The 22,136-nt window shown below is 52.6% G+C and overlaps 1 protein-coding gene across 7 annotated transcripts in view; it reads left to right on the forward strand.

Moving 5' to 3' along the window:
- Positions 1-1,131: 1,131 nt before the first annotated feature.
- The window catches only part of LOC146751343 (RNA-binding protein 10-like), an 81,879-nt gene continuing 60,874 nt past the window's right edge, over positions 1,132-22,136 (forward strand). For 4 of the 7 annotated variants that reach the window (XR_014941662.1, XM_085534727.1, XM_085534729.1 and 1 more), the window contains exons 1-5: positions 1,132-1,337; positions 2,872-2,941; positions 10,717-10,790; positions 14,510-14,596; positions 16,698-16,758. Coding sequence is in view for 6 of the 7 variants with exons in the window: in XM_085534727.1 (XP_085390853.1) it covers positions 1,161-1,337; positions 2,872-2,941; positions 10,717-10,790; positions 14,510-14,596; positions 16,698-16,758 (469 nt within the window). In the remaining variant the exon portion in view is untranslated. The remainder of the gene's footprint in view (positions 1,338-2,871; positions 2,942-10,716; positions 10,791-14,509; positions 14,597-16,697; positions 16,759-22,136) is intronic. The other 3 variants (XM_085534728.1, XM_085534730.1, XM_085534731.1) reach the window with 3 other exon arrangements.

Consider the following 22,136-nt stretch of genomic DNA (forward strand, 5'->3'; position numbering starts at 1 on the left):
CCCCCATATCCCCCTATATCCCCCCATATCCCCCCATATCCCCCTTAATTCCCCCCCATATCCCCCCATATCCCCCTATATCCCCCCATATCCCCCCATATCCCCCCATATCCCCCATATCCCCCCTATCCCCCATATCCCCCCATATCCCCCTATATCCCCCCATTCCCCCCATATCCCCCTGTATACCCCATATCACCCCATTTCTCCCCATTCCCCCCTATAACCCCATACCCCCCCATTTCCCCCTATATCCCTCTCATTTCCCCCAATATCCCCCCCATATCCCCTCATATCCTCTCTATATCCCCATATCCCCCCATATAACCCCATATCCCCCCATATAACCCCATATCCCCCCCATATAACCCCATATCCCCCCATATAACCCCATATCCCCCCCATATATCCCCATATCCCCCCATATATCCCCATATCCCCCCATATAACCCCATATCCCCCCCATATAACCCCATATAACCCCATATAACCCCATATCCCCCCCATATAACCCCATATAACCCCATATAACCCCATATCCCCCCATATCCCCCTATATCCCCCCATATCTCCCCATATCCCTCTATATCCTCCCATAGGACCCCCATAGCCCCCCATAGAACCCCCATAGACCCCCATAGGACCCCCATAAGTTGCCTTAGGACCCCCATATCTCCCCATATCCCCCTATATCCCCCTATATCCCCCCATATCCCCCCTATATCCCCCCATATCCCCCCATATCGCCCCATATCCCCCCTATATCCCCCCATATCCCCCTAGAGCCCCCCATAGGACCCCCATAAGATGCCTTAAAACCCCCATATCCCCCCATATCCCCCTATATCCCCCATATCTCCCCGTATCCCCCCATATCCCCCCATATCCCCCATATATCCCCCCATATCCCCCCATATCCCCCCATATCCCCCTATATCCCCCCATATCCCCCCCATATCCCCCTATACACCCCCATATCCTCCCATATCCCCCTAGAGCCCCCCATAGGACCCCCATAAGATGCCTTAGGACCCCCATATCCCCCCATATCCCCCCATATCCCCCCATATCCCCCTATATCCCCCCATATCCCCCCATATCCCCCTATATCCCCCCATATCCCCCTATATCTCCCCCTCTCCTTCTCTTTCAGCCCCCATATGAATCTCCGGACCCCCCCCGGAAAACGAGACCCCCCCTCAGCCCCCCCATTACCCTTTGGGGCCGATGGGGACTATAGGGACCAGGACTATAGGCCCGAAACAGCAGAGGAGGAACCACGTGCCAGCACCATCGTCATGCTACGAATGCTGCCCCAAGCAGCCACCGAGAACGACGTGAGCAATATGGGGAGGGGTCTCACCCCATATTATGGGGGGGGGGCTCTTCGTTATGGGGTCTTACAGGCTGCTTTGGGATGGGCTCAAAATGGGGTGCGCTGGCCCTTTAAATTTTCCCTATGGGGGGTGTTAAGCCACGCCCCCTTTCCTTTAGCCACGCCCCTTCCCATTAACCACGCCCCCTTCGGTAGGCCACGCCCCTTAAAGATCTTAGCCCCGCCCACTTTCTCTTAGCCACGCCCCTTTCCTATACCAGCCCCTTTTCCTGTAGCCACGCCCCCTTCCTTAAGCCCCGCCCCTTCAGTAGACCACGCCCCTTAAAGCCACTCTTAGCTCCGCCCACCTCCTCTTAGCCCCGCCCACTTCCTTTAGCCCCGCCCCCTTCCTTTTAGCCCCGCCCCTTTCCCACACTAGCCCATTTTCTGTAGCCACGCCCCCTCCTTTTAAGCCCCGCCCACCTCCCCCTCAAGCCACGCCCCCTTTCCTCTCCCATTCATCCCAATTGCTCCCATTCACTCCCATACACACCCCCCCCCCCCATTGCCCCCCATTCACCCATGGGTGCCCCCCCCACCCATAATAGGGTCCCATGGGTGCCCCCCCCCCCCACATAATAGGGTCCCATGGGTGCCCCCCCCCCATCATAGGGTCCCATGGGTGCCCCCCCCACCACTAATAGGGTCCCATGGGTGCCCCCCACCCCCATAATAGGGTACCATGGGTGCCCCCCCCCCCCCCCCATAATAGGGTCCCATGGGTGCCCCCCCCACCCTTAAGGACCCCCCACCCACACGTGGGCCCCCCCCGACCCCCTTTTTGTGCCCCCCCCCCCATTAACCCCATATATATACACCCCCCCCCCTCATTGCCCCCCATTCACCCATGGGTGCCCCCTCCCCCCATAATAGGGTCCCATGGGTAACCCCCCCTCCCATAATAGGGTCCCATGGTTGCCCCCCCATCCCCATAATAGGGTCCCATGGGTGCCCCCCCCACTCATAGGGACCCCCCACCCATACGTGGGCCCCCCCTGATCCCCCTTTTATTGCCCCTCCCCCATTAACCCCATTGCTTCCATTCACCCCCATTAACCCCCACCCCATTGCCCCCCATTCACCCATGTCTGACCCCCCCCCCATAATAGGGTCCCATGGGTGCCCCCCCCCCCAAAGGGACCCCCCACCCATACGTGATCCCCCCCTTTTTGTGCCCCCCCCCCATAATAGGGTCCCATGGGTGCCCCCCCCCCTCCCCATCATAGGGTCCCATGGGTGCCCCCCCCCCATACGTGGGTCCCCCTGACCCCCCCTTTTTGTGCCCCCCCCCATAATAGGGTCCCATGGGTGCCCCCCCCCCTCCCCATCATAGGGTCCCATGGGTGCCCCCCCCCCATACGTGGGTCCCCCTGACCCCCCCTTTTTGTGCCCCCCCCCATAATAGGGTCCCATGGGTGCCCCCCCCCCCTTAGGGACCCCCACCCACACGTGGACCCCCCCTGACCCCCCCTTTTTGTGCCCCCCCCCCCCATTAGATCCGTGCTGTGCTTCAGGCTCAGGGGGTGCAGCCCAGGGAGGTGCGGCTGATGCGCAATAAGTCATCGGGTGAGTCTGGGGGGGGGGGGCACCTATGGGATCCTATGGGGGGGGGGGGGGGCAGCTATGGGATCCTATGGGGGGGGCACCTATGGGACCCTATTATGGGGTGGGGGCACCCATGGGACCCAGTTGTGGGGGGGTGGCATCTCTGGGACACTATGGGGGGGACATCTGTGGGGGGGGGGGGGGGGGGCACCTATGTGATCCTATGAGAGGAGGGGGTCTCCTATGGGACTCTATGGGGTCACACCCATGGGACTCTATGGGGTGGGGGCATTTATGGTATCCTATGGGATTGGGGCACCCATGGGACCCTATGGGGGGGGTGGGGGGTGGGGGGGAGGCACCCATGGGACCTATAGGAGATGGGGAGGTTGTACTGCAAAGGGGCACCCAGGGGTGCTGGTTTTGGGGCACCCAGGGGTGCTGATCCCATTTATAGGTGCACCCAGGGGTGCCCAGCTCACTCTTAGGAGCACCCAGGGGTGCTGATCCCACACTTAGGGGCACCCAGAGGTGCTGATCCTATATCTAAGAGCACCCAGGGGTGCTGATCCCATAGGAAAGGGGGCACCCAGGGGTGCTGATCCCATAAGAAAAGGGGGCACCCAGGGGTGCCCATCTCGTTCCCAGGGGCACCCAGGGGTGCTGATCCCATATATAGGAGCACCCAGAGGTGCCCATCCCACTCCTAAGGGCACCCAGGGGTGCTGATCCCATATATAGGGGCACCCAGGGGTGCTGATCCTATATCTAGGAGCACCCAGGGGTGCTGATCCCATTCCAGGGGGCACCCAGGGGTGCCCATCCCACTCCTAAGGGCACCCAGGGGTGCTGATCCTATATCTAGGGGCACCCAGGGGTGCTGATCCCCCCCCTCCAACCCCCCAGGGGCACCCAGGGGTGCTGATCCTATAAGAAAAGGGGGCACCCAGGGGTGTCTATCTCAATCCCAGGAGCACCCAGGGGTGCTGATCCCATATATAGGAGCACGCAGGGGTGTCTATCCCAATCCTAGGAGCACCCAGGGGTGCTGATCCCATTCTTTGGGGGCAACCAGGGGTGCTGATCCCATTCTTTGGGGGCACCCAGGGGTGCTGATCCCACACCTAGAGGCACCCAGGGGTGCCCAGCTCACTCTTAGGAGCACCCAGGGGTGCTGATCCTATATCTAGGGGCACCCAGGGGTGCTGATCCTATATCTAAGAGCACCCAGGGGTGCTGATCCTATATCTAAGAGCACCCAGGGGTGCTGATCCCATTCCAGGGGGCACCCAGGGGTGCCCATCACTCTCTTATGAGCACCCAGGGGTGCTGTTCCCATACATAGGGGCACCCAGGGGTGTCTATCCCAATCTTAGGAGCACCCAGGGGTGCTGATCCCATCCTTAAGGGGCACCCAGGGGTGCTCATCTCCCCCCCACTACAACCCACCCACCCCCCCCAGGAGCACCCAGGGGTGCTGATCCCACATATAGGAGCACCCAGAGGTGCTGATCCTAATGCCAGGAGCACCCAGGGGTGCTGATCCTATTCCCAGGGGGCACCCAGGGGTGCCCATCCCACTCCTAAGGGCACCCAGGGGTGCTGGTCCTATATCTAAGAGCACCCAGGGGTGCTGATCCTATATCTAGGGGCACCCAGGGGTGCCCATCTCTCTCTTATGAGCACCCAGGGGTGCTGATCCCATAAGAAAGGGGCACCCAGGGGTGCTGATCCTATATCTAGGGGCACCCAGGGGTGCTGATCCCATTTATAGGGGCACCCAGGGGTGCCCAGCTCACTCTTAGGAGCACCCAGAGGTGCTGATCCTATAGAGAAGGGGCACCCAGGGGTGCCCATCTCTCTCTTATGAGCACCCAGGGCTGCTGATCCTGTATGTAGGGGCACCCAGGGGTGCTGATCCCCCCCCTCCCACCCCCCAGGGGCACCCAGGGGTGCTGATCCTATAAGAAAAGGGGGCACCCAGGGGTGTCTATCCCATATATAGGAGCACCCAGGGGTGCTGATCCCATATATAGGGGCACCCAGGGGTGCTGATCCTATTCCCAGGGGGCACCCAGGGGTGCTGGTCCCATTCTTTGGGGGGCACCCAGTGGTGCCCACCCCTCATTTCAGGGCACCCAGGGGTGCTCAGTCCTTCACCAGGAGCACCCAGGGGTGCTGATCCTATAGAAGAGGAGTACTGACCCTATAGAGCTGGGGCACCCAGGGGTGCTGGTCCCATATCTAGGGGCACCCAGGGGTGCTGATCCCATTCTTTGGGGGCACCCAGGGGTGCTCATCCCCCCCCTCCCAACCACCCCCACCCCAAAGGAGCACCCAGGGGTGCTGACCCTATTAGAAAAGGGGGCACCCAGGGGTGCCCATCTCTCTTTTAGGAGCACCCAGGGGTGCTGATCCTATAGAACAGAGGCACCCAAGGGTGCCTACACCATGTATTGGGGCACCCAGGGGTGCTGATCCTATATCTAGTAGCACCCAGGGGTGCTGATCCCACACCTAGGAGCACCCAGGGGTGCTGATCTCATTCCAGGGGGCACCCAGGGGTGCCCATCCCACTCCTAAGGGCACCCAGGGGTGCTGATCCCATATATAGGGGCACCCAGGGGTGCTGATCCTATATCTAAGAGCACCCAGGGGTGCTGATCCCATATCTAGGGGCACCCAGGGGTGCTGATCCTATATCTAAGAGCACTCAGGGGTGCTGATCCCATATATAGGGGCACCCAGGGGTGCTGATCCTATATCTAAGAGCACCCAGGGGTGCTGATCCCATATCTAGGGGCACCCAGGGGTGCTGATCCTATATCTAAGAGCACTCAGGGGTGCTGATCCCATATATAGGGGCACCCAGGGGTGCTCATCTCCCCCCAACTACAACACATCTACCCCACCCACCCCCCCCAGGAGCACCCAGGGGTGCTGATCCCCCCACTCCCACCCACTCCTGACCCCCCCAGGGGCACCCAGGGGTGCTGATCCTATAAGAAAAGGGGGCACCCAGAGGTGCCCATCTCATTCCCAGGAGCACCCAGGGGTGCTGATCCCGTATCTAGGAGCACCCAGGGGTGCTGATCCCATAGGAAAGGGGCACCCAGGGGTGCTGATCCCATATCTAGGGGCACCCAGGGGTGCTGATCCTATATCTAAGATCACCCAGGGGTGCCCAGCTCACTCTTAGGAGCACCCAGGGGTGCTGATCCCATATCTAAGAGCACCCAGGGGTGCTGATCCTATTCCCAGGGGGCACCCAGAGGTGCCCATCCCACTCTTAAGGGCACCCAGGGGTGCTCATCCCCCCCATCTCCTCCCCCTCCCCACCCGTCAGGAGCACCCAGGGGTGCTGATCCCATATATAGGGCACCCAGGGGTGCTGATCCCATTCTATGGGGGCACCCAGGGGTGCTGATTCCCCCCCTTCCACCCACCCAGGGGCACCCAGGGGTGCTGATCCCATATCTAGGGGCACCCAGGGGTGCTGATCCCATCCCAGGGGGGCACCCAGGGGTGCTCATCCCCCCCCCTCCCACCCACCCCCACCCCAGAGGAGCACCCAGGGGTGCTGATCCCACATGTAGGGGCACCCAGGGGTGTCTATCCCATATCTAGGAGCACCCAGGGGTGCCCATCTCTCTCTTATGAGCACCCAGGGGTGCTGATCCTATATCTAGGGGCACCCAGGGCTGCTGATCCCATATCTAGGAGCACCCAGGGGTGCTCATCTCCCCCCACTACAACCCACCCCCCCCCCAGGGGCACCCAGGGGTGCTCATCTCCCCCCTCCCACCCACTCCTGACCCCCCCAGGGGCACCCAGGGGTGCTGATCCCATATATAGGGGCACCCAGGGGTGCTGATCCTATAACAAAAGGGGGCACCCAGGGGTGTCTATCCCATATATAGGGGCACCCAGGGCTGCTGATCCTATAGAACAGAGGCACCCAAGGGTTCCCATCCCATGTTTTAGGGCACCCATGGGTGCTGGCCCTATAGTAGAGGGGCTCCTATGGGTCTTCCTATGGGGTCGGGTCCTGGAAGGTAAAGATCCTATAGGGTTTCCCATGGGCTCCTATGGGTCCTATGGGGTCGGGGTCCTGTAGGGTCAGGTCCTGGAAGATAAAGGTCCTATAGACTCCAACGGGTCTCTCTATGGGGTCAGGGTCCTATAGGGTTGGGTCCTGGAAGGTAAAGATCCTATAGGGTCTTCTATGGGCTCCTATGGGTCTTTCTATGGGGTCAGGGTCCTATAGGGTTGGGTCCTAGAAGCTCGAAGTCCTGTAGGGCCTCCTATGGGCTCCTATGGGCTCCTATGGGTCCTATGGGGTCAGGTCCTGGAAGGTAAAGATCCTATAGGGTTTCCTATGGGTTCCTCTATGGGGTTGGGTCCTGGAAGGTAAAGATCCTATAGGGTTTCCTATGGGTCCTATGGGGTCAGGTCCTGGAAGGTAAAGATCCTATAGGGTTTCCTATGGGTTCGGGTCCTGGAAGGTGAAGATCCTATAGGGTTTCCTATGGGCTCCTATGGGGTCAGGTCCTGGAAGGTGAAGATCCTATAGGACCTCCTATAGACTCCTATGGGTCCTATGGGGTCGGGTCCTGGAAGGTAAAGATCCTATAGGGTTTCCTATGGGTCCTATGGGGTCAGGTCCTGGAAGGTGAAGATCCTATAGGGTTTCCTATGGGCTCCTATGGGGTCAGGTCCTGGAAGGTAAAGATCCTATAGGGTTTCCTATGGGCTCCTATGGGGTCGGGTCCTGGAAGGTAAAGATCCTATAGGGTTTCCTATGGGCTCCTATGGGGTCAGGTCCTGGAAGGTAAAGATCCTATAGGGTTTCCTATGGGTCCTATGGGGTCAGGTCCTGGAAGGTAAAGGTCCTATAAGGCCTTCCATGGGCTCCTATGGGTCCCTGTATGGGGTCAGGGTCCTATAGGGTTGGGTCCTGGAAGGTAAAGATCCTATAGGGTTTCCTATGGGCTCCTATGGGGTCAGGTCCTGGAAGGTAAAAAGATCCTATAGGGTTTCCTATGGGTCCTATGGGGTCAGGTCCTGGAAGATGAATATCCTATAGGGTTTCCTATGGGTCCTATGGGGTCAGGTCCTGGAAGGTGAAGATCCTATAGGGTTTCCTATGGGTCCTATGGGGTCAGGTCCTGGAAGGTAAAGATCCTATAGGGTTTCCTATGGGGTCGGGTCCTGGAAGGTAAAGATCCTATAGGGTTTCCTATGGGGTCGGGTCCTGGAAGGTAAAGATCCTATAGGGTTTCCTATGGGGTCGGGTCCTGGAAGGTAAAGGTCCTATAGGGTTTCCTATGGGCTCCTATGGGGTCGGGTCCTGGAAGGTGAAGGTCCTATAGGGTTTCCTATGGGTCCTATGGGGTCAGGTCCTGGAAGGTAAAGATCCTATAGGGTTTCCTATGGGCTCCTATGGGGTCAGGTCCTGGAAGGTAAAGATCCTATAGGGTTTCCTATGGGCTCCTATGGGGTCAAGTCCTGGAAGGTGAAGATCCCATAGGGTTTCCTATGGGCTCCTATGGGGTCAGGTCCTGGAAGGTGAAGATCCTATAGGGTTTCCTATGGGCTCCTATGGGGTCGGGTCCTGGAAGGTGAAGATCTTATAGGGTTTCCTATGGCTCCTATGGGGTCAGGTCCTGGAAGGTGAAGATCCTATAGGGTTTCCTATGGGGTCGGGTCCTGGAAGGTAAAGATCCTATAGGGTTTCCTATGGGGTCAGGTCCTGGAAGGTAAAGATCCTATAGGGTTTCCTATGGGCTCCTATGGGGTCGGGTCCTGGAAGGTAAAGATCCTATAGGGTTTCCTATGGGCTCCTATGGGGTCAGGTCCTGGAAGGTAAAGATCCTATAGGACCTTCTATAGACTCCTATGAGTCCTATGGGGTCGGGGTCCTGTAGGGTCAGGTCCTGGAAGGTAAAGGTCCTATAAGGCCTTCCATGGGCTCCTATGGGTCCCTCTATGGGGTCAGGGTCCTATAGGGTTGGGTCCTGGAAGGTAAAGATCCTATAGGGTCTTCTATGGGCTCCTATAGGGTCAGGTCCTGGAAGGTAAAGATCCTATAGGGTTTCCTATGGGCTCCTATGGGGTCAGGTCCTGGAAGGTAAAGATCCTATAGGGTTTCCTATGGGTCCTATGGGGTCGGGTCCTGGAAGGTGAAGATCCTATAGGGTTTCCTATGGGCTCCTATGGGGTCGGGTCCTGGAAGGTAAAGATCCTATAGGGTTTCCTATGGGCTCCTATGGGGTCGGGGTCCTGTAGGGTCAGGTCCTGGAAGGTAAAGATCCTATAGGGTTTCCTATGGGGTCGGGTCCTGGAAGGTGAAGATCCTATAGGGTTTCCTATGGGTCCTATGGGGTCAGGTCCTGGAAGGTAAAGATCCTATAGGGTTTCCTATGGGGTCGGGTCCTGGAAGGTAAAGATCCTATAGGGTTTCCTATGGGTCCTATGGGGTGAGGTCCTGGAAGGTAAAGATCCTATAAGGCCTTCCATGGGCTCCTATGGGTCCCTCTATGGGGTCAGGGTCCTATAGGGTTGGGTCCTGGAAGGTAAAGATCCTATAGGGTCTTCTATGGGCTCCTATGGGTTCTAAAGGGCCTCCTATGGGCTCCTATGGGGTCGGGTCCTGGAAGGTAAAGATCCTATAGGGTTTCCTATGGGCTCCTATGGGGTCGGGTCCTGGAAGGTAAAGATCCTATAGGGTTTCCTATGGGCTCCTATGGGGTCGGGTCCTGGAAGGTAAAGATCCTATAGGGTTTCCTATGGGTTCCTATGGGGTCAGGTCCTGGAAGGTAAAGATCCTATAGGGTTTCCTATGGGCTCCTATGGGGTCAGGTCCTGGAAGGTGAAGATCCTATAGGGTTTCCTATGGGCTCCTATGGGGTCGGGTCCTGGAAGGTAAAGATCCTATAGGTTTCCTATGGGCTCCTATGGGGTCGGGTCCTGGAAGGTAAAGATCCTATAGGGTTTCCTATGGGCTCCTATGGGGTCAGGTCCTGGAAGGTGAAGATCCTATAGGGTTTCCTATGGGTCCTATGGGGTCAGGTCCTGGAAGGTAAAGATCCTATAGGACCTCCTATAGACTCTTATGGGGTCGGGGTCCTGTAGGGTCAGGTCCTGGAAGGTAAAGGCCCTACAGGGCCTCCTATGGGTTCCTCTATGGGGTCAGGTCCTGGAAGGTAAAGGTCCTATAGGATTTCCTATGGGTTCCTCTATGGGGTTGGGTCCTGGAAGGTAAAGATCCTATAGGGTTTCCTATGGGGTCAGGTCCTGGAAGGTAAAGATCCTATAGGGTTTCCTATGGGCTCCTATGGGCCTTATGGGGTCAGGTCCTGGAAGGTAAAGGTCCTATAGGGTTTCCTATGGGTCCTATGGGGTCAGGTCCTGGAAGGTGAAGATCCTATAGGACCTCCTATAGACTCCTATGGGTCCTATGGGGTCTGGGTCCTGTAGGGTCAGGTCCTGGAAGGTAAAGATCCTATAGGGTCTTCTATGGGCTCCTATGGGTTCTATAGGGCCTCCTATGGGCTCCTATGGGGTTGGGTCCTGGAAGGTGAAGATCCTATAGGGTTTCCTATGGGCTCCTATGGGGTCGGGTCCTGGAAGGTAAAGATCCTATAGGGTTTCCTATGGGCTCCTATGGGGTCGGGTCCTGGAAGCTCCAAGTCTTCTAGAGACACCTATGGGTTCTGGGTTCCTATTGGTCGCTGTGTTGGGGGCGGGTCCCGGATCCTGCGTTCCTATTGGCCGCTGAGCTCAGGTCCTTGCAGGTCAGAGCCGAGGTTTCGCCTTCGTCGAGTTCCACCACGTCCAGGAGGCGGCGAGATGGATGGACGGCAACCAGGTGCCAACTGGGACATACTGGGAGCTACTGGGACCTACTGGGATCTACTGGGGTCAACTGGGACCAACTGGGATATATTGGGATTTACTGGGATCTACTGGGATTTACTGGGGTCAACTGGGATCTACTGGGGTCTATTGGGAGCTACTGGGAGCAACTGGGACCTACTGGGATTTACTGGGATCTACTGGGGTCAGCTGGGATCGACTGGGAGCTACTGGGGCCAACTGGGGTCTATTGGGGTCTACTAGGGTCAACTGGGACCAACTGGGATCTACTGGGATTGACTGGGGTCAACTGGGATCTACTGGGACATACTGGGATCTACTGGGACCTACTGGGATTTACTGGGATCTACTGGGGTCAACTGGGATCGACTGGGATCTACTGGGGCCAACTGGGATCTACTGGGAGCTACTGGGAGCTACTGGGGTCAACTGGGATTTACTGGGATTTACTGGGGTCTACTGGGAGCAACTGGGATTTACTGGGGTCAACTGGGATCTACTGGGACCAACTGGGGTCAACTGGGATTTACTGGGATCTACTGGGGCCTACTGGGATCTACTGGGACTTACTGGGATCTACTGGGAGCAACTGGGATCTACTGGGAGCAACTGGGATCTACTGGGATCTACTGGGGTCGACTGGGATCTACTGGGACCTACTGGGATCTACTGGGGTCAACTGGGATCTACTGGGAGCTACTGGGGTCAACTGGGATCTACTGGGGTCAACTGGGATTTACTGGGGTCAATTGGGATTTACTGGGAGCAACTGGGGTCAACTTGTGTCAACTGGGATCGACTGGGACCAACTGGGGTTTTCTGGGGTCAACTGGGATTTACTGGAATCTACTGGGGTCAACTGGGATCTAATGGGATTTACTGGGATTTACTGGGGTCAATTGGGATCTACTGGGGTCTACTGGGATCTACTGGGAGCAACTGGGGTCAACTGGGATCTACTGGGATCTACTGGGACCTACTGGGACTTACTGGGATCTACTGGGATTTACTGGGGTCTACTGGGATTTACTGGGGTCAATTGGGATCTACTGGGGTCAACTGGGATTTACTGGGACCTACTGGGACCTACTGGGATCTACTGGGATCTACTGGGGTCGACTGGGATTTACTGGGGTCTACTGGGATTTACTGGGATTTACTGGGGTCAACTGGGATCTACTGGGACCAACTGGGGTCAACTGGGATTTACTGGAATCTACTGGGACCTACTGGGATCTACTGGGGTCAACTGGGGTCTATTGGGAGCTACTGGGGTCAACTGGGATCTACTGGGGTCAACTGGGACCAACTGGGATCTACTGGGAGCTACTGGGGTCAACTGGGATCTACTGGGGTGAACTGGGATTTACTGGGGTCAACTGGGAGCAACTGGGATCTACTGGGGTCAACTGGGGTCAGCTGGGAGCAACTGGGAGCAACTGGGATTTACTGGGATCTACTGGGGTCTACTGGGATCTACTGGGAGCAACTGGGATCAACTGGGATCTACTGGGGTCTACTAGGGTCAACTGGGACCTTCTGGGAGCAACTGGGATCTACTGGGAGCTACTGGGATCTACTGGGGTCGACTGGGGTCAACTGGGATCTACTGGGAGCTACTGGGGTCAACTGGGATCTACTGGGAGCAAATGGGATTTACTGGGATCTACTGGGGTCTATTGGGAGCTACTGGGGTCTACTGGAAGCTACTGGTAGCAACTGGGATCAACTGGGATCTACTGGGGTCAACTGGGATCTACTGGGATCTACTGGGGTCAATTGGGATCTACTGGGGTCAACTGGGATTTATTGGGGTCAATTGGGATCAACTGGGGTCAACTGGGACCAACTGGGATCTACTGGGATCAACTGGGATTTACTGGGAGCAACTGGGATCTACTGGGGTCAACTGGGATCTACTGGGATCTACTGCGGTCAACTGGGAGCAAATGGGATCAACTGGGATCTACTGGGATCTGGTTTATACTGGGACGAACTGGTCTGGATTGGTGGGTACTGGTCTATACTGGGAGGAACTGGTCTGTACTGGTTTGTACTGGTTTGTACTGGGAGGAACTGGTCTGTACTGGTTTGTACTGGAAGCTACTGGTCTGTACTGGGAGGAACTGGTCTATACTGGTTCATACTGGTCAGAACTGGTCTGTACTGGTCTGTACTGGAAGCTACTGGTCTGTACTGGGAGGAACTGGTCTATACTGGTCTGTACTGGTCTGTACTGGGAGGAACTGGTCTATACTGGTTCATACTGGGCGGAACTGGTCTGTACTGGTTTGTACTGGCAGTTGCTGGATTGTACTGGTTCATACTGGTCTGTACTGGTCTGTACTGGTTGGAACTGGTCTGTACTGGTTCATACTGGAAGCTACTGGTCTGTACTGGTTTGGTTCATCCTTCTACTGGTCTGTACTGGTTTATACTGGTCTGTTCTGGTTTATACTGGTCTGTACTGGTTTGTACTGGCAGTTGCTGGATTGTACTGGTCTGTACTGGTCTGTACTGGTCTGTACTGGTCGGAACTGGTCTGTACTGGTTCATACTGGAAGCTACTGGTCTGTACTGGTTTGATTCATCCTTCTACTGGTCTGTACTGGTTTATACTGGTCTGTTCTGGTTTATACTGGTCTGTTCTGGTTTATACTGGTCTGTACTGGTTTCTACTGGTTGTCACTGGTTTATACTGGTGGCTGATTGACGCGTTCATTCTGGTTATACTGGTTTGTACTGGTTTGTACTGGTTTGTACTGGTTTGTACTGGTTTTCTTTGGTCGGTACTGGTTCTAACTGGTCCATACTGGTTCCAACTGGCTCATACTGGTTCTAACTGGTCGGTGCTGGTTGTATCTGGGCAGTACTGGTTCTAACTGGTCAGTACTGGTTCTAACTGGTCCTAACTGGTCCTAACTGGTTGGTACTGGTTCTAACTGGTCTTTACTGGTTGTAACTGGTTTATACTGGTGTGTAACTGGTCCTTACCGGTGTGTAGCTGGTTTATACTGGTTCTAACTGGTCCATATTGGTTGTAACTGATCCAGACTGGTCCAGTCTGGTCCGTACTGGTTCTAACTGGTCCATACTGGTAGTAACTGGTCAATTCTGGGTTGTAACTGGTCCAAACTGGTTCTAACTGGTCCGTACTGGTGAGTAACTGGTTTATACTGGTTATAACTGGTCCCAACTTGTTTATACTGGTGTGTACTGGCTTATATTGGTTCTGACTGGTCCATACTGGTCCATACTGGTTTATACTGGTTCCTACTGTTCCATACTGGTTTATACTGGTTATAACTGGTCCATATTGGTTTATACTGGTCTGTATTGGTTTATACTCATACTAACTGGTCCGTATTGGTTTGTACTGGTTCTAACTGGTCCATACTGGTCTGTACTGGTTCTAACTGGTCCATATTGGTTTATACTGGTTCTAACTGGTCCATATTGGTTTATACTGGTCCATATTGGTTAATACTGGTTCTAATTGGTCCACACTGGTCTGTACTGGTTCTAACTGGTCCATACTGGTTCATACTGGTCCATACTGGTTTATACTGGTTCTAACTGTTCCATACTGGTTCTAACTGGTCCATATTGGTTTATACTGGTCCATATTGGTTTATACTGGTCCATACTGGTTTATACTGGTCCGTACTGGTTTATACTGGTTCTAACTGGTCCGTACTGGTTCTATTCCAGCAGGGGCTGATGCTGTTGGGGCAGCGCGTGTCCCTGCACTACAGCGACCCCAAACCCAAGATCAACGAGGACTGGCTCTGTGCTAAGGTGGGTTATAGGGTCAGATAGGGTTATATGGGGTTATATAGGGTTATATAGGGTTATATAGGGTCGTATAGGGTTATATGGGGTTATATAGGGCCATATAGGGTTATATAGGGTTATATAGGGTTATATAGGGTCGTATAGGGTTATATGGGGTGAGATGGGGCTATATGGGGTTATATGATGTTATGTGGGGTCAGATGGGGTTACATGGGGTTATATGGGGTGAGATGGGGCTATATGGGGGGATATGGGGTTATATGGGGGGATATGGGGTTATATGGGGGTATATGGGGGGATATGGGGTTATATGGGGTTATATGGGGGGATATGGGGGTATATGGGGTTATATGGGGTTATATGGGGAGATAAGGGGTTATATGGGGGGACATGGGGGGAGATGGGGTTATATGGGGGGATATGGGGAGATATGGGGTTATATGGGGGGGATATGGGGAGATATGGGGTTATATGGGGGGGATATGGGGAGATATGGGGTTATATGGGGAGATATGGGGTTATATGGGGGGAATATGGGGAGATATGGGGTTATATGGGGGGATATGGGGAGATATGGGGTTATATGGAGAGATATGGGGAGATATGGGGTTATATGGGGGGACATGGGGGGAGATGGGGGGATATGGGGTGAGATAAGGTCGTATAGGTTTATATGGGGTCACATAGGGTAATATGGGGTTATATGGGGGGGTATGGGGTTATATGGGGTGAGATAAGGTCATATAGGTTTATATGGGGTCACATAGGGTAATATGGGGATATATGGGGGGACATGGGGGGATATGGGGTTATATGGGGCGGATATGGGGAGATATGGGGTTATATGGGGGTATATGGGGTTATATGGGGTCAGATGGGGTTATATGGGGGGATATGGGGGGATATGGGGTTATATGGGGGGATATGGGGTTATATGGGGGGATATGGGGTTATATGGGGTTATATGGGGGGATATGGGGTTATATGGGGTTATATGGGGGGATATGGGGTTATATGGGGTTATATGGGAGGATATGGGGTTATGTAGGGTCATATGGGGTTATATGGGGTTATATGGGGTTATATGGGGTTATATGGGGTCTATGGGGTTATATGGGCTTATATGGGGTCATATGGAGTTATATGGGGTTATATGTGGGGATATGGGGTTATATGGGATTATATGGGGTTATATGGGGGGATATGGGATTATATGGGGTTATATGGGGGGATATGGGGCTATATGGGGGGATATGGGGTTATATGGGGTTATATGGGGTTATATGGGGGTATATGGGGGTATATGGGGGGATATGGGGTTATATGGGGTTATATGCGGGTATATGGGGGTATATGGGGTTATATGGGGTCAGATGGGGTTACATGGGGTTATATGGGGTGAGGTGGGGCTATATGGGGGGATATGGGGTTCTATGGGGTTATGTGGGGTCAGATGGGGTCACGTGGGGTTATATGGGGTCGTATAGTTATAAAAGCTTATATAGGGGGATATGGGATTATATGAGAGGATACAGGGTTATATGGATGAATATGAGTCTATATAGGGTTATATGGGTTTATATGGGGTCATGTGGGGTTATATGGGGTTATATGGGCTTATATGTGGGGATATGGGGTTATATGGAGGTATTTGGGGTTATATGGGGTTATATGGGGTCATATGGGGTTATATGGGGTTATATGGAGGTATTTCGGGTTATATGGGGTTATATGGGGTTATATGGGGTTATATGGGGTTATATGGGGGGATATGGGGTTATATGGGGTTATATGGGATTATATGGGGTTATATGGGGTTATATGGGGTTATATGGGCTTATATGGGGTTATATGGGCTTATATGGGGTTATATGGGGTTATATGGGGTCATATGGGGTTATATGGGGTCATATGGGGTTATATGGAGGTATTTCGGGTTATATGGGGTTATATGGGGTTATATGGGGTTATATGGGGTTATATGGAGATATATGGGGTTATATGGAGGTATATGGGGTTATTATGGGGTTATACGGGGTCCTATGGGGTTGATTTTGGGGCCAAAATTCATCTTTTTGGGGCTCATTTTTCTTCCCTTTTTTAGTGCGGGGTCCAGAACTTCAAACGCCGCGAGAAATGTTTTAAATGCGGAGTTCCCAAATCAGGTCGGTCCCAAAATCCCCTTTTTTCACCCCAAAAATCCACCTCCCATAAAACCACCCCAAAATCAACCCCAACCCCCCCCCCACTCCCACCTCCCCCTCATACAACCCCATATAACCCCATAAATCCCATAACGATCCCATATAACCCCATATCCCCCCATATAACCCTATATAACCCCATATCCTCCCATATAACCCCATATCTCCCCATATATCACCATATCCCTCCATATCCCCCCATATCCCCCCATATAACCCCATATAATCCCATATCCCCCCATATAACCCCATATAACCCCATATCCCCCCATATAACCCCATATAACCCCATATCCCCCCATATCCCCCCATATAACCCCATATCCCCCCATATAACCCCATATAACCCCATATCCCCCCATATAACCCCATATAACCCCATATACTCCCATATAAGCCCATATCCCCACATATAAACCCATATCTCCCCATATCCCCCCCATATAACCCCATATAACCCCATATCCCCCCATATAACACCATATAACCCCATATCCCCCCATATCTCCCCATATAACCCCATATAATCCCATATCCCCCCATATAACCCCATATAACCCCATATAACCCCATATAACCCCATATAACCCCATATAACCCCATATACTCCCATATCCCCCCATATAACCCCATATAACCCCATATCCCCCCATATCCCCCCATATAACCCCCTATAACCCCATATCTCCCCATATAACCCCATATCCCCCCATATAACCCCATATAACCCCATATCCCCCCATATCTCCCCATATAACCCCATAGTAACCCCATATAACCCCATATAACCCCCATATAACCCCATATCCCCCCATACAATCCCATATCCCCCCATATAACCCCATATAACCCCATATAGCCCCATATAATCCCATATCCCCCCCATATAACCCCATATCCCCCCATATAACCCCATATCCCCCTATATAAACCCCAATCCCCCCATATGAACCCCATATCTCCCATATCCCCCCATATCCCCCCATATCCCCCCATATAACCCCATATAACCCCATATCCCCCCATATAACCCCATATAACCCCATATAACCCCATATAGCCCCATATCCCCCATATAACCCCATAGTCCCCCCATATAACCCCATATAACCCCATATCCCCCCATATAACCCCATATCCCCCCATATCCCCCCATATAACCCCATATAACCCCATATAACCCCATATTCCCCCCATATCTCCCCATATCTCCTTATATCCCCCCATATAACCCCATATCCCCCCATATCCCCCCATATAACCCCATATAACCCCATATCCCCCCATATCCCCCCATATAACCCCATATAACCCCATATCCCCCCCATATCTCCCCATATCTCCTTATATCCCCCCATATAACCCCATATAATCCCATATCTCCCCATATCCCCCCATATAACCCCATATAACCCCATATCCCCCCATATAACCCCATATAACCCCATATATCCCCCATATAACCCCATATAACCCCATATCCCCCCATATAACCCCATATAACCCCATATCCCCCCATATAACCCCATATAACCCCATATCCCCCCCATATAACCCCATATAACCCCATATCCCCCCCATATCTCCCCATATCTCCTTATATCCCCCCATATAACCCCATATAACCCCATATCCCCCCATATAACCCCATATAACCCCATATCCCCCCATATCCCCCCATATCCTCCCATATAATCTCATATAACCCCATATCCCCCCATATCCCCCCATATAACCCCATATAACCCCTTATCCCCCCATATACCCCCATATCCCCCCATATAACCCCATATCCCCCCTATATAACCCCATATTCCCCCCATATAACCCTATATAACCCCATATCCCTTCATATAACCCCATATCCCCCCCTATAACCCCATATCCCCCCATATCCCCCCATATATCCCTATATTCACCCATATAACCCTGTATCCTCTCATATAATCCCATATCCCCCCATATAACCATTTATAACTCTATACGACCCCATGTAACCCCACACAATCCCATCTGGTCCTATATAACCCCGTATAACCTCATATGACCCTATATCCCCCTATATATAACCCCATATATAACTCCTTATGACCTCATATAATTCCATATCACACCATATAACCCCATATCCCCCCATGTAACGCCATATCCCCCCATATAACACCATATTACCCCATATAACCCCATATCCCCCCATATAAACCCATATAACCCCATATAACCCCATATAACCCCATATAACCCCATATAACCCCATATCCCCCCATATAACCCCATATAACCCCATATCCCCCCATATAACCCCATATCCCCCCATATCCCCCCATACAACCCCATATAACCCCATATAATCCTATATCCCCCCCATATAACCCCATATCCCCACATATAAACCCATATAACCCCATATCCCCCCATATAACACCATATAACCCCATATAATCCCATATCCCCCCATATCCCCCCATATAACCCCATATCCCCCCATATAATCCCATGCCCCCCCCATATAACCCCATATGCCCCATATAACCCCATATCCCCCCATATCCCCCCATATAACCCCATATAACCCCATCTCCCCCCATATCCCCCTATATAAACCCCATATCCCCCCATATAATCCCATATCCCCCCATATAACCCCATATAACCCCATATAACCCCATATAACCCCATATAACCCCATATAACCCCATATCCCCCCATATAACCCCATATAACCCCATATCCCCCCATATAACCCCATATAATCCCATATCCACCTCATATAACCCCATATCCCCCCATTTCCCCCCCATATAACCCCATATCCCCCCATATAACCCCATATAATCCCATATAACCCCATATCCGCCCATATAACCCCATATCCCCCCATATAACCCCATATCCCCCAATATCCCCCCATATAACCCCATATAATCCCATATAACCCCATATCCCCCCATATAACCCCATATAATCCCATATCCACCCCATATAACCCCATATAATCCCATATAACCCCATATCCCCCCCATATAACCCCATATAACTCCATATCCCCCCATATAACCCCATATAACCCCATATCCCCCCATATAACCCCATATCCCCCCATATAACCCCATATAATCCCATATCCACCCCATATAATCCCATATAACCCCATATAACCCCATATAACCCCATATAACCCCATATAACCCCATATCCTCCCATATAACCCCATATCTCCCATATATCACCATATCCCTCCATATAACCCCATATCCCCCCATATAACCCCATATAATCCCATATCCCCCCCATATTCCCCCCATATAACCCCATATCCCCCCCATATAACCCCATATAACCCCATATCCCCCCATATAACCCCATATAACCCCATATAACCCCATATCCCCCCCATATAACCCCATATCCCCCCATATCCCCCCATATAACCCCATATCCCCCCATATAACCCCATATAACCCCATATAACCCCATATCCCCCCATATAACCCCATATAACCCCATATAACCCTATATCCCCCATATCCCCCCATATACCCCCATATCTCCCCATATAACCCCATATAACCCCATATAACCCCATATCCCCCCATATAACCCCATATCCCCCCATATAATCCCATATCCCCCCATATAACCCCACATAAAACCATATCCCCCCATATAACCCCAAATCCCCCTATATCCCCCCATATAATCCCATATCCCCCCATATAACCCCATATAACCCCATATAACCCCATATCCCCCCATATAACCCCATATCTCGCCATATCCCCCAAATATAACCCCATATCTCCCACATATCCCCCCATATAACCCCATATCCCCCCATATAACCCCATATAACCCCATATCCCCCCATATCCCCCCATATAACCCCATATAACCCCATATCCTCCCATATAACCCCATATAACCCCATATCCCCCCATATAACCCCATATCCCCCATATAACCCCATATAATCCCATATAACCCCATATAACCCCATATAACCCCATATAACCCCATATCCTCCCATATAACCCCATATCCCCCCATATAACCCCATATCCCCCCATATAACCCCATATCCTCCCATATAACCCCATATAACCCCATATCCCCCCATATAACCCCATATAACCCCATATCCCCCCATATAACCCCATATCCCCCCATATAACCCCATATCCCCCCATATAACCCCATATCTCCCCATATCCCCCCATATAACCCCATATAACCCCATATCCCCCCATATAACCCCATATAATCCCATATAACCCCATATAACCCCATATATTCCCATATCCCCCCATATCCCCCCATATAACCCCATATCCCCCCATATAACCCCATATCCCCCCATATCCCCCCATATAACCCCATATCCCCCCCATATAACCCCATATCCCCCCATATAACCCCATATAACCCCATATAACCCCATATAACCCCATATAACCCCATATCCCCCCATATCCCCCCATATAACCCCATATCCCCCCCATATAACCCCATATAACCCCATATCCCCCCCCTATAACCCCATATGCCCCCATATAACCCCATATCCCCCCATATCCCCCCATATCCCCCCATATAACCCCATATAACCCCATATAACCCCATATAACCCCATATCCCCCCATACAACCCCATATCCCCCCATATAACCCCATATAACCCCATATAACCCCATATCCCCCCATATAACCCCATATAATCCCATATATCCCCATATAACCCCATATAACCCCATATCCCCCCATATAACCCCATATCCACCCATATAACCCCATATCCCCCCATATAATCCCATGCCCCCCCCATATAACCCCATATCCCCCCATATAACCTCATATCCCCCCATATCCCCCCATATAACCCCATATCCCCCTATATAAACCCCATATCCCCCCATATAATCCCATATCCCCCCATATAACCCCATATAACCCCATATAACCCCATATCCCCCCATATAACCCCATATCCCCCCCATATAACCCCATATAACCCCATATAACCCCATATAACCCCATATAACCCCATATAACCCCATATCCCCCCCATATAACCCCATATCCCCCCATATAACCCCATATCCCCCCCATATAACCCCATATCCCCCCATATAACCCCATATAACCCCATATAACCCCATATAACCCCATATCCCCCCATATAACCCCATATCCCCCCATATAACCCCATATAACCCCATATAACCCCATATCCCCCCATATCCCCCCATATAACCCCATATAACCCCATATCCCCCCATATAACCCCATATCCCCCTATATAAACCCATATAACCCCATATCCCCCCATATAAACCCATATTC

The sequence above is a fragment of the Coturnix japonica genome, unplaced genomic scaffold (assembly GCF_054131305.1).
Source record: "Coturnix japonica strain WE unplaced genomic scaffold, WE-NBRP24 Scf097, whole genome shotgun sequence".
In the NCBI taxonomy this organism is placed as follows: Eukaryota; Metazoa; Chordata; class Aves; order Galliformes; family Phasianidae; genus Coturnix; species Coturnix japonica.